The following is a 12,500-nucleotide window of genomic DNA, read 5'->3' on the forward strand; positions in this document are numbered from 1 at the left end:
GGTTTTCTCCGGGTACTCCGGCTTCCCCTCTCCTCAAAAACCAACATTTGACTTGTTGTGTTAATTGTTAATTTCACTTTACAGTGTCCCCAATCAGTGCTCCAGCGCTAAATCTACTAGACACTTAAATAAAGTTCCTTTCCTTTTATTTATATTGGCCGGTCACGCAATAACTAACAAGGAAAGAGTGTGACAAGGCAAAAAAAAAGACGCTGAAAAATTTTAGCAGAGGCCTTGGATGTATGAAATTGTGTGACGACGCTGTAAGATTTCAGCAGAGGCCTTGGATATACGAAGAAATCAGCATAGCAACGCTTAAAATGTTGAGATAAGCGCAAGGATCGCGTCTCAATTCCGTCTACAACCCGCAATTGCCGTGGGAGAACAGTTTTCCTGTTCCCAATCCAGCTTACCACATGTATGGCATGTGAAGCTTCCACTTAAAAGGGTGCTAAAAACACCAGCCTGGTATGTTAGCTGCGCCATGCTGATGAGGCCCAAAAAGCCGAAACAGCTGTGTGATTATGACCAATTGGCTTTTTTGTTTATTTTTTGGATCCTGTCTTAAGTACCTGCCGGGAGGGAACTGCGTGGACCCAACCCTAAATTGTGTTCGCCATGTCGTTCCTTCGCTGTCCAAACAGTGTTGTGCTGCACTTTCCAGATTCAGTTTATGCCAACTGAAAAGGTAACCACTGTGCAGTTTTTGCGGGGCGGCCGTGTTCTTCTGACTTTTAAGGATCAGACTTCTTGTGATGATTTGATCTCGTCCGGTCTTGTTTTCGATGATGTCCAAGTCCGTGTTGTTCGCGAAGATCTAAGGTTCCATTCCGTATACGTTCGCGATTTACCTTCTGAGGTTCCTATGATGATGTTAAAGCCTTTTTTGAGTCTTATGGAGACGCTCTGTCCGTCCGCAAGTAGTACGTTTGCCAATTTTCCTGCAATCTACAATGATAATCGTGTGGTTGAGCTAGCCGTGGATCTTGACATCCCTTATTTCGTAACGATCGGTGATTTTAGTTGTCGCGCTTGGTATCCTGGTCAACCTGTCCATTGTACGATTTGTCGTGAAGTCGGTCATCATGATCCGTCCTGCCCGCTCCCTGGTTCGTGCCAGCGCTGTCTTCGTCCCGGTCACATGGCTAGAGAGTGCAGGCAGCCTTGGGGTGCCATCCACCCAGGGACCGAAGTTTTAACTATATTAAACGTTGGCCGTGTAGCACTTATATTTGAACAGACTTAACTGATCACAGTTTTTCTCTGTCCTTGTGTGGGCCCATTTCCGGCATTAGTAGGGCTAACGCTCACATGGTTCATGTGGGGTAGAAACTTAGTACTTCACATTACACTCTAATCAGTTAAGTCTGTTCAAATATAAGTGCTACAAGGCCAACGTTTGCAAAAACGTAATCCCTCCAAATATTGTGATTGGGGAGGATACTGTCAATATAGAGTTAAGGACTGTAAGGCATCACAGTCCGTGTAAATATCGATCAAGTCAAGTCAATTGATTAACTTCTTATTATACTCTTACAATGGTAAATGCTACACTAACCCGCAAATAGAAAATGCTAATATAGGCGGGAAGTGTTTTGTCTAAATATGTAAAAAAACTCGCGCTGTATACCAACATCCCGCGTGGTTTATCAGCCTATAAACCATAGAAACTTGCGGTCTATTGCTTAAATGAAACTCGCGCTGCCTTATACTGTCAGTTCTAAAAAACCGTTTCTAAAACACTTGGGGAACGAAAGGAAAATATCATCGAGTCGCTGCAAATATTTATTGCGTCAAATGACCCGGGAGACGAATATTTGGGGGACACTTTCTCTCGAAACGCGTTAATCCCGCAATGGCGCGCTCTAGCTCAGACAGCTGTACGTAGGTACAGCCCTGTTGGAAACTCCAGCTTTTGTTGAAGTAGGATCCTCATTGGATGACAGAATCGCTCATCTCCAGGGTTTCGCCCTTGAAAGAAGGGCTTGGTGAACTTAAGATGGCGGCCCAGGTAGGTTGGAGTCTTTCAGTTTTAACAGAACTTTTCGTTTATTTGCTAAATAATCGTCAGTGATAGAAAATTTATGACATTTATGTCTTCGAAGAGAAAATGTCCCTGCTCGATTCACGGCCTTGTGTGTGTAAATAGCCTTAAAATGTCGCCCTGTGTAAAAGAACTTTCGTTTTGCGAAGGCGGAAGTATGCACATTTCCGGCAGCCGGACAGGATTTTTTTTAAAAAAAGTTCTCCTAACGTTTTGGGCAGTTATTAGGGCTAGGAGACGATGTTTAGCTTGTGTATTGATTAGGTAATCACGCAGAGTATAAGTAAACAGTGTTAGTTATAGCAGTACTGTACGCGCAGACTGTAAACTTAGTTATAAGTGAATTCGAACAGGCTAGCTTTAATTTACGAATGTTCTGTCCAGGTGCCCGATGTATAGACAACGTCTTCGTTTTAGGCTATCTTTTCAAACGTTTTAATAGTCTGCATTTTTCTAATTTTTTGAAAAAGAAAGCATTCCTTACGTTAAGGGTAGTTAAACACGATGTTAGTTCCCTCAAGGAACTTCACAGGTGAACCGATATTTATCCCGGGGGAAGGGGACCTTGCATTTGAAGGGACGGGGATGCTTGTCGGAACTGCAGGGAATTAAAAATTCAACTCAGTGTAAACGAGCAGCACAAGCAGTACATTAATTTAAATGACATTATACTTACATGAAAAGGCGAAATCAGTAAAAGTTTACAACGTGTGATATATTGAACATCTGGCAAAAAAAGACCACGTTCTCTTGCAGTGCAGTTTTTTTCAGATGAAAGAGTTGTGTTTTACAACAGAAATAAGAGGTAGATTCATTGAAAGTTTCTCTTCGCTTCTTTAGCCTTTGGTTCAATTTCATCATTATCAGTCGATTTATCTTCATTATAATCACCAGTGTTGGCACCGTTACGGTCCTTGTTCTTCGTTTGTATTGTTTTCTCGACCAAAGAAAGATAATATTATTGTTTACTTCGACATAATAATCAAGCAAAACATCACACGATACGCACTGTACCTTTCGCAAGGGAATGTGCATTTTAATAAATGGAATCCCCCCCCCCTTCTCCCAACCTCCATGAGGATTGTTGTACTAGTTACCAGGAATCAGCATCTAGGCTGCCACAACAGTTTCCTTTATTTGTATCTCGTGTACAGTGGAATAAACCATTTCAGTATAAATACACAGGTGATTATACAAAATCGTGCGCTCTCATTGGCTCGCTATCTCGGATTATCAGCCGATAATCACACGTCGACGGACAAAATGGCTGCCAGTAGTCGTTTTGCCACTGTAAGTGAAGATGATTTCGCGTTGAAATGTTTTTTTTTTTTCTCTTTTTTGAAATAATCACCTGTGTATTTATACTAAAACAATTATTCGCCTCAGGCTCAGTGATTATCGGTGAATATTCACCGATAATCACTGAATAACCAAATCAATGCGCGCGCTCTAATTGGTCAATCAGCTATGTTTTATTGTGCCAGTAAACTCATGGAAAAATCGCGCGTCTTCTGAATTATAAAATAAAAGCAATAGACCACAGGTTTTTATGGTTTATAGGCATGATAAACCACTTGGGATGTTGGAAGAACACTCGAAGAATTCGTAAATCACTCGCCTGCGGTTCGTGATTTACGAATTCGTCTTGTGTTCAACCAACATCCCGCGTGGTTTATCAGCCTATAAACCATAGAAACTTGCGGTCTATTGCTTAAATGAAACTCGCGCTGCCTTATACTGTCAGTTCTAAAAAAAGAAAGAGAATTAACCGTTTCTAAAAAACTTGGGCAAGGAAAGGAAAATATTAATGAGTAGCAGCAAATAGTTATTGCATCAAATGACCAGGGAGACGAATATTTGGGGAACACTCTCTCTGGAAACGCGTTAATCCCGCCCGCAATATTGCAATGGCGTGCTATAAGCGCACAGCCCTGATGCTCATTGGATGACAGAATCGCTTATCTCCAGGGTCTCGCCCTTGAAAGGGGGGCTTGGTGAACAGTGTAAGATGGCGGCACAGGTAGGAAGGAGTCTTTCAGCTTTATCAGAACTTTCGGTGTATTTGCTAAATAATCGTCAGTGATAGAAAATTTATGAAATTTACGTTTTCGAAAAGACAATGTCCCTGGTCGATTCACGGCCTTATGTGTGTAAATCGCTTCAAAATTATGTCGCACTTCGTTAAGGCACTTCTGTTTTGCGAAGCCGGCCGGAAGTGTCCACATTTCCAGCAGTCGGACAGGATTTTTAAAAAAATTCCTCGCAACCTTTTGGGCAGTTATTACGGCTAGGAGACGATGTTAAGCTGGTGTATTGATTAGGTAATCACGCGGAGTATAAGTAAACAGTGTTAAGTCATAGCAGTGTTTATAGTATACTGTACGCAGAGTACGTGTATAAACTTCAGTGAATTCGAACAGGCTACAGTCATGGAGAAAAGTGTTTGGAAGGTAGCATCATTTTAGAGATAACCCCCCTCCCCCTTATCAATGTTGGATTTTCCAGGGAAAAAAAAAAGGCTTTTCCTGCAGGAAGAACTCCAACATTGAATATGGGGAAAGGGGACCCAAGAGCATGGCATTTCCCAAATAGTTCAGCCAAAAGTTAGAATAATCGGATTAGGTGTAGCTTTTACGAATGTTCTGTCCATTTCCCTGACATATAGATACACTCTTCGTATTAGTCTATCTTCTGAAACTTTTTAACAGTCTGTTTCTAATTCCTTCCCCTTTCATATGTCAGTCCCCCTCCCCCAGGTAATTTACCTTAAACCACCTCCTTGTCATAAGATATTGAATGAAGTCAAGGTCAGGCTGCAATTATGTTATTTCTTTGTTGATGCTTTTTTTCCCCTAGTTTCAATACTTTGGGGTCTGACTATATCTTACCTTTCTCTCTATCTTCTCAGCTATTATTACCAGTCCAACCAAGCAACCAAACAAACAAATGAACAGTAATAGTAATAACAGCGAATAATTTAATTTATATATAGCACACATTTGCCAAGCTCATGGTATATAAAAAATGATGGGGTCATAGAATTAAATTTTTTCTGGTAAATGCCATGCACATTTACAATAGACCAAATCGGCTAAACTCAATTTTTTAGCCAATTCAAATCTCCCACGGTTAAGATTCTTAATATGTATTGTATTTGCACAATTATAATGTAGCAGTCATATTTAAATGATAATTATTATGGAAATACCTGGAACAAAATCTTTTATTCCCAAAGGGTTTGAATTGGGTACAACATTGTCTTAGCCAATGTTATTAAACAATAGAGGACATTTTCCTTGTTTACATAGCCTCATCTAAACACGAGGGGGAGTTGGGAGAATTTGAGACAGTAAAAATGTTATGCAAACCCTTGACTGTGTCTCGGGTTTGCAAATTCTCCCAACTTCCCCGAGTGTTAGATGAGGCTATGGAAAGATGGAAAAAAAGTCCTCTATTGCTTTTATAAAATATTTCTTAAGGATAATTTGACAAATAAAGGTAAATGCTGTTTTTTTACTTCTTGATTGAAACAGATTTTCTTGGTACATGCTCATATTTCCTACCAGCTGATCAAAACGCACGTCTGACAACACATAACCAAATAAAATTCCTGTGATGTCACAACCGTGTTTCCATACTCTCATCTAAACACAGCTATTGACCAATGAGAGTGTGCATACTATCGTAATTATTTTAGAATTAGGTCTATCACTGCATGATCACCGAGAATGGGTGAGGACCACCATTTGCAAACGACCATTAGTTGGTAATTAAGTCTTGAACATCTTGAACAAGAAACAGATAAGCAAGATATTCTGTAAACATGTATTAAAATAAGTGACCATTTACTCATACATTCATATAATTTTTTTTGGATGAGTGTCTGGAAAATAAAAAAAAACATCGATCAAACAAAAAAGAAAAAAAATATTACATTTATATATTTCAAACAAAAATATAAAGATTTTTTTTAAAAGGTGCATTTGATACAAAAATTTATTTCCATCTCTTTCCACTCTTCTCTAGGTTTCATCTCAAGTGGTTGTAAAGTCTGCTGCAAGGAAATTTATTGACTTCGTTAACAACTCTCCTTCACCTTATCATGGTATGCGGAAAAAAAAAAAACATATACTACATGTAGATTATTAAGCAAAGTATGTCAGGAACAGAGTTTGCGTTAAGTGGACTGACAGGGCTACTCTCCCACCGTGTATCACAGAGTTAGACTCCGCTTTATTTCAGGGTTGGATTTGTTTCTTTTCCACCTTGGCTTTATTGAAGGCTCAAGCCCATTATCTGAGGATAGCTAAACATCTTAGGGGTGTCAAGCTCATACCTGAGTATGTCATTCTCTTAGACTTATAAATATGTTATTTGCCAGCTGGAAGGTCCGCATAGGGAAAAACTGTGACTGAGGTCTTGAAAATGCTGCCCAGGCCACAGTTTTTCACTATACAGACAGACCCTTACGGTAGCTGGTAAATAACTTATTTATTTTTTTCCTCTTGCTCTCTTCCTCTCTGAAATCACTTTTTTAGTTCTGACTTACACCATGCTTGATAGTGAATGCAGTAAGCGACTTACGAACTGACAATGTTTCAAAGAAAAATATTTTTTGTTTAAATTCGATTTCCACACCTCTTGTCTAATAAAAACCTGTTTTGAAACATTTCTGTATGTAAACTGATTCGGTATCAAAAAGTGTAAATTTAAGGTCATCACACAAGCTCACGCAACCAGAGCTAGGATTCTGCCTAGGTTGGTGGGCAAGATAGAGGAATTCCACCCGCTCCCAGAGCCGATCACATTACAGGATTCACAGAATTCTGCCCACTCACGCATTGAGAAAGAAATAATACTTTATTAATAATAATAATAATATTTGGAGACTAGAAGCGATAAATAGCTCAGTGGTAGAGCGTCCAAACTAGTAATCACAAGTGCGTAGGTTCGACTCGTGAGTAAAGGAGAAAGAGAAAAAAATGTGACATACTTGTAAATGTACCTTGTGACCCAATCATGAAATGTATTATTATTAATCTGGCAAACCTTTGTCATGTCTTTCTTTGCTTTTTGTGTCAGTTGTGAACGAGTGTCGCAAGTTGTTGGTGGCAGCAGGTTTCAAAGAACTCAAAGAAAAAGATCATTGGGATGTGAAGCCAGCAGATAAGGTATCCTTGGCTGGAATTCTTTTTTTTCTTTCTTTTTCTTCTCATTTCCGATGTTACTGACCTGGGTAACAAGTTTTTGCAAGAAGAATTTTTACCTTAAAGTGCACATATTACCTTTTAATAGGCCTATTAAATGAGGTACGAGAGAGTAACAAAGCTGGCATTCATTTGTCCCATGGCTGAGCTAGTGAGAGGTATAATGGGTCTATTCCTTCGATGACTTTAAGAACTAATTTACATTGCCATTGAAGTTCTTTCAAAACTATTAATGCAAAGTAGTTTATGATGTCATGGAAGGAATAGGCACATAACTCTTACAGCCTCAGCAGTGGGACAAATGATTGTCAGCATCTTTCTCTTACATACCTTATGAGTCACATTAAAAGGTAAAATCTAGAGAAGCAAAGGTGAAGTATATGAAATGATATTTAACTTTTGCTAACGTAAAGTTTAGGTGCACTTAAAGTTTAGGTGCTTTTAAAGTAAATTTTATTTCAACAAAGTCATACAAGTACAAGATGCTAGGGATCTCTAGCAAGGGTCACAGGACAAAAGTGATGTGGCAATTCTGTGGAAAATGTGGCTTAAACACACCATGCTGCAGCTGTGGTGTACATTTTAGCATTAGTAAAATTTTCTTTCATGTGTTCTGCAAAGACTGACATGAAAATACCAAATTTTAATCTTTGACCTCAACATGAGCATACTAACAGCTCTGTAATGTTGATTTCAACAGCTTTGCATCAATCCAGTTGCAGATTGCATTGTACAGCCACTCAATCAGTGAATAACTTAATTATAGTGTCAGGTCGTCCTAGCTTGCTCCCGGTTAAACAGCATGCAAATTAGGGAAACCTACTGTAGCTACCTTGAACTGCAATAATGTAGTACTTAGGACTTTTAAAAGTATAATTCTTGGTTTTAATTTAATGTTTTCTTGTTTTGTCATCAGTTTTTTGTAACCAGGAATCAATCAACTATCATTGCTTTTGCTGTTGGTGGAAAATATCAACCAGGAAATGGCTTTAGTATTATTGGTGCACACACGGACAGTCCTTGTCTGAAGGTACAACATTGACGCGACCCTTTAACCACTGTGAGCTCCCTCATTGAGTAGAGAAGTGGTCAGATGTTAGCCATCTAGTACATGTAAAGGCTATGGGCATGGCCCTTCTAGCTGGGTGCAGGGGTTTTTGAAGGGGTAATGACTGGACTCCGGATCGAGCGGTCTGGGTTCGAGCCCTGGCCAGGTCATTGTGTTAATGTGTCCTTGGGCAAGACACTTTACCCTCACAGTGCCTCTCTTCACCCAGGTGTATAAATGAGTACCGGCAATGGACTAGCATCCCATCCAGGGGGGAATAGAATACTCCTATTTGCTTCATGCTACAGAAACTGGAGATAAGCGCTGGTCTGATGGGCTCGTAGCAGACATTATTTTAGGGTAAAGGATGTCCTCTCTCATATCCTGCTCGTATATTCTCATATATTTTGTGTGGAAGAAGCACATCTCCAACATTTCTTCAAGAGCATGTCAGCGTCTATGTGGGCTGAGGAGAGTTGCAACAAAATCTGGACACCAGAGGTAGAGCAAAGTCTACAAGGCTCAGGTATGCAGTGTAATGGAAATATACCTCGCTATCGTGGATGAATGCCAGTCGTACAACACTTAAATTATTAGATTCGTTCCAGAGGAAGCAAGACCTGTCATGAGCTAAAAATTTCTTCTCTCCATCAGAGATGCTCAGTGGCAGCAGCAGCTGTCCTCTATAAGATGCATACCAGCAGACCCGAAGGCTTTGCTACCGCAACCCTACGTAGTCCATAGAGCTACCCCCGTTAAACGTTCCAGCCTTTCTATTCCTTGCCATGAGTTGTTGGGTGCCTGCATCCAGGATTGTCTCCATGGGCAGAACTTTTATCCACTCTGCAGTTCAAGTTTGAAACAGCCTACCACTTGATGTAGTTGTTGACATCCACGTCGCTGGCACTTCATTCTTCAAGAGCAGAGTTCATAAGCATCTTATTACATGTGTCTGATGCTACACCAAACCCCTTCACTCTATAATGTGGCTTAGAAGCTGCTGTGAACCATTGATTAGGCCATGTGGATTCTCTTATATTACCCTTATGCCTACATGTATAACTGTTTTCGACCTCTGGCAGTCTTTTCCCGTGGGCTATTGTTCACTTGAGCATGTTATGTAAAAAAAAAGAGAACCTTAATTCTTGATTTTTTCACGAGCTCAATGCTCTCACAAAAAAAATTCATTTTGTACAAATTAACATAGTGCATTTCAGCATGAGTTCAACAGAACTTCACAGTCAAGTTTAATACCAATCCCTCTGGAAAATGCAAATTACTTCATGCATGCATGTACTACTGGTATATTATTAATGATTGTTAATTCAATTCTGACTCTTGGAAGGTAAAGCCCAACTCCAAAAAAAGCAGTAATGGTTATCATCAAGTTGGTGTTGAGTGTTATGGTGGAGGAATATGGGCGACATGGTTTGACAGAGATTTAAAAGTTGCTGGGAGAGTTATGATCAAGGTATTCTAATATTATTATTATTATAATAATTATTATAATTATTATTATTATTAAGCGTTTACAGTATCTTTCGAATAATTGAACATTTGAAACTGTATCTTCTATTACCTTAAAAAAATTATTAAGAGAAAAACATCGGCAGTTTTTAGAATATTCATTATTTTATGTCAATCAGTTACATGTATCACTAGAAGACCTATAAGGCAGGATTTATTTTCCAGAGAGAAGGCAGACTGGAACATCATCTGATACACGTCAATCAACCAATCTTGCGAGTCCCTCATCTGGCAATACATCTTCAGCGTGACATCAACGACAAGTTCTCTCCAAATAAAGAAACTCACATGTAAGTATATTGTTACTGTATGCCTCACATTAACTTGTGTACTGTGGAGTGCAAGTAAAACAACCCCCCCCCCCCCCACATGTTTTACTTCAGTTAATTAATTTACAGTCAAACCTCTCCACAATGGCCGTCTTGGGCACAGAAGAATGAGGCTGTTGCGGAGAGGTGGCCGTTGTGGGGAGGTATAGGGGTGTCATTGATAATAAATTCAGGCCTTCTGATATTACGCGATGGTGCGATTTCGCACAATCGACCTCAAATCGCATCCGATCGCACAATTCACGAAAAATCGCATAATTCACAAAAGGACGCACAAAATTCATAAAATGAAACATAAATCAAGACGTTTCTTAGAAATTCCTGCATAAATACGCCATTTTTAAGATGATTTATCTTGGAAAAAGGCTAAAAAACCTTTGTCACCTTCGATTTCGTAAACATTCGAAGTTCAAGGCTTTATTTTTCATGTCGGGGACCTGGTACGAGTCTCCTTCTATTGGTGCAACACAAACACGCCATTATATACACACCACTGAAATGACACAGTTGCCTTCTCTTGTAGAAGAGATTTGTGAAAAATAAGCGAAGGTGTAAGTTTTTCGGCAAAATGTAGTTTCTTTCGTTGAAAACTGATAAAAACTTAGTCATGGATAAGTTTGTTGTGAAAACGCTCGCTTTTTCTTCGACGAAGAAGGAAGTTCCGCCCGATCTGACAGCTCACAATCGAGCAAGAAAGTACCTCACAGGTACGCTCCATGTGGACGATGGACTGATGTTTTTCTCGTCATGCAATATTAGGGCCTTTTATACGAGAGAAAATAAGCCGCGGCTTACTCTGGCCACGGTGTACAAAATACGCAAAAGGAACTATTTATACGAATATACATTCCCAGGTCAATATAAGCCGCGGCTTGAAAAAGACGTGAACATAGATTTTGTACCATTTATACGGGGTGAACATTCGAGTCTTCTGTAAGCCGCGGCCAGAGAAAGCCGTGGCTTATTTTCTCTCGTATAAATGGGGGTATGGCCCTATTGTGATTGACCATCTTCAGAAGTTCGTGGTTGACGAGCACCTTGATCATTCATTTGGCATGTTAGCTGTGTCCTTTCAACTTTTCAACTTTTATTTCTCCCAACTAATGTCGATTGAGATACATAATTACTGTTCCTTTGTGTTCAAAATGTCTTTAGGGGCAGCAAAAAAGTGTTTTCTTAACCTGAAACCGTATAAAACAAGCTTAAAATTGCTGAGAAAAAAATCGCATAATTTACATTATTTATCGCATAATTGGCCTTTCTAATCGCACAATCTGCCCTGAAAAAATCGCATAATTTGCATTTTTTAATCGCACCCTATCAGAAGGCCTGTAAATTATGATATCTGGGGTTTTCTTGGTATTGTGCCACAAACTTTGCAACCCAAGTTTAAAATTATGTGAAGGATAAATTCAATGTAATCTACAGCCGGGTGTATACCCGATCATTGATCTAACCTACAATCAGGCCTTTTTAGCATCTCTCATATGTTCTCTTATGTTCCCTGAAATTATAATTATCGAAATTCCATACGGATCAAGTTTCATGACCTTTAACTCTAGATAAAATTTCATGAGTCATTGTCGCATTCAACTGGCCGTTACTGAGAGGTTTTTTGGGATGGTGGAACGTGCCTTACTGGCCATTGGGCACTAGGCTCCACTGGGACAAAAAAGAGTGCGTGTTGTACAGTGTAGGTGAGGTGGCCATTGGTGGACTCTGAGGTTCAACTGCATGTATATATAGCAGAATGGATTATGGATAAATACACATGTTTAACTTAATAAAATTTTCTCAACAGCTTTTTGTTATTCGTATAACATGCATGTACACTTGTTGTCACTGATTGATAACTTAACATGGTGGATCCAAAAAATAAAGTCTTGGTCTTGCAAATACCATGGCTTAGATGATAAGACTGGTCTGAGTAAAAACCATGTAATTATCATCTATGTCCAATACACCTAAACTGAGTCAATTGGATTTATCAGTTGTGATTCGACTCAAACAGAGGTAGTATAGAAGAGTTAGTGATGTGACTTGAATTGTTGGAATCGATCAAATTAAGTATGTTTGACATACAGTTATCGATTCAACCAAAAGCACAGTCCATTTGCAGCAGACTCAAAAGGACACTAATAGGGGTAAAAGACTTGAATCAATCAAATCGAGTCTGTTCAACATGTAGTTATCGATTCGACCAAAAGCTTAGTGCATTTGCAACAGACTCAAAAGGACACTAATAGAGGTTTGTGATTCGAGTTGCATTGATTGAATCGATCAAATCGACTTCCTTCCACATACCGTTGGTCAATTTGACCAAAACAGTCAATGCAACGTTATTT

At 39.3% G+C, this 12,500-nt stretch overlaps 1 protein-coding gene across 2 annotated transcripts in view; it reads left to right on the top strand.

The window, feature by feature from the left end:
- The first annotated feature begins 1,994 nt into the window (after positions 1–1,994).
- The window catches only part of LOC137991215 (aspartyl aminopeptidase-like), a 27,055-nt gene continuing 16,549 nt past the window's right edge, over positions 1,995–12,500 (top strand). Inside the window, exons 1-6 of one of the 2 annotated variants that reach the window (XM_068836339.1) lie at positions 1,995–2,011; positions 6,071–6,149; positions 7,127–7,215; positions 8,168–8,281; positions 9,645–9,770; positions 9,992–10,116. In XM_068836339.1, coding sequence (XP_068692440.1) covers positions 2,000–2,011; positions 6,071–6,149; positions 7,127–7,215; positions 8,168–8,281; positions 9,645–9,770; positions 9,992–10,116 — 545 coding nt within the window. In that variant the 5' untranslated portion in view covers positions 1,995–1,999. Of the gene's footprint in view, positions 2,012–4,043; positions 4,065–6,070; positions 6,150–7,126; positions 7,216–8,167; positions 8,282–9,644; positions 9,771–9,991; positions 10,117–12,500 lie in introns of those variants that run through there. The other variant, XM_068836332.1, reaches the window with a different exon arrangement.

This window comes from Montipora foliosa, chromosome 1 (assembly GCF_036669935.1).
Source record: "Montipora foliosa isolate CH-2021 chromosome 1, ASM3666993v2, whole genome shotgun sequence".
NCBI classification, from domain to species: domain Eukaryota; kingdom Metazoa; phylum Cnidaria; class Anthozoa; order Scleractinia; family Acroporidae; genus Montipora; species Montipora foliosa.